This window comes from Cetorhinus maximus, unplaced genomic scaffold (assembly GCF_964194155.1).
Source record: "Cetorhinus maximus unplaced genomic scaffold, sCetMax3.hap1.1 HAP1_SCAFFOLD_4119, whole genome shotgun sequence".
Classification (NCBI taxonomy): Eukaryota; Metazoa; Chordata; class Chondrichthyes; order Lamniformes; family Cetorhinidae; genus Cetorhinus; species Cetorhinus maximus.
In genome coordinates this window covers 4,038-5,000 of record NW_027600024.1, presented here as the reverse complement: position 1 = coordinate 5,000, position 963 = coordinate 4,038, and the positions used below count along the sequence as shown (strand labels likewise).

At 51.0% G+C, this 963-nt stretch overlaps 1 protein-coding gene across 1 annotated transcript in view; it reads left to right on the top strand.

The window, feature by feature from the left end:
- Positions 1–538, top strand: part of ncapd2 (non-SMC condensin I complex, subunit D2) — a gene marked incomplete at its 5' end in the record, with an annotated part of 8,962 nt that extends 8,424 nt beyond the window's left edge. The window contains one exon of the mRNA XM_078538178.1: positions 1–538. This exon is cut by the window's left edge and continues 99 nt beyond it. Within this exon, the coding sequence (XP_078394304.1) occupies positions 1–17 (17 nt within the window).
- Positions 539–963: the final 425 nt, after the last annotated feature.

Below are 963 nucleotides of genomic sequence, written 5' to 3'. Positions count from 1 at the left end.
CACTGGGCAGCCCCTGATATCTGCCTGTTTGTCAGGGAGTTTGGGGGCTTGGGTGCCAATGGGGTTCAGTCAGTCCATGAACTGATCTCTCTCTCTCTGTCTCTCTCTCTCTCTGTCTCTCTCTCTCTCTGTCTCTCTCTATCTCTCTGTCTCTCTCTGTCTCTCTCTGTCTCTCTCTGTCTCTCTCTATCTCTCTGTCTCTCTCTATCTCTCTGTCTCTGTCTCTCTCTATCTCTCTGTCTCTGTCTCTCTCTATCTCTCTGTCTCTGTCTCTCTCTATCTCTCTGTCTCTATCTCTCTGTCTCTCTCTCTGTGTCTCTCTCTCTCTCTGTGTCTCTCTCTCTCTCTCTGTCTCTCTCTCTCTCTCTGTCTCTCTCTCTCTGTCTCTCTCTCTCTGTCTCTCTCTCTGTCTCTCTCTCTCTCTGTCTGTCTCTCTCTGTCTGTCTGTCTCTCTCTGTCTCTCTCTCTCTCTCTCTGTCTTTATTCGTTTTTTATACCCTGTATATATTTCCTGTGGCTGAATAAAATACTTTTCTTTAAAAAAAAGTCGTCCGATTAGCTTGCGGGTCACCGGCAGCACAGAGCAAGGGACGTCTCCTCACTCTGGAGGCTCAGCGAGTGACCGCTGAGGTCGCTGACCACTCCTGCCAAAGAAGCTGCAAGACTCTTTGTTTGAATTTGTTCACGGGATGTGGGCCTCGCTGGCCGGGCCCAGCATTTATTACCCGTTCCTAATTGCCCCCTTGAGAAGATGGAGGTGAGCCGCCTTCTTGAATCGCTGCAGTCCCCGTGTGGTGTAGGTACACCCACAGCGCTGTTAGGGGGGGAGTTCCAAGATTTTGTCCGTGTGGTGTAGGTACACCCACGGCGCTGTTAGGGAGGGAGTTCCAGGATTTTGTCCGTGTGGTGTAGGTACACCCACAGCGCTGTTAGGGAGGGAGTTCCAGAATTTTGTCCGTGTGG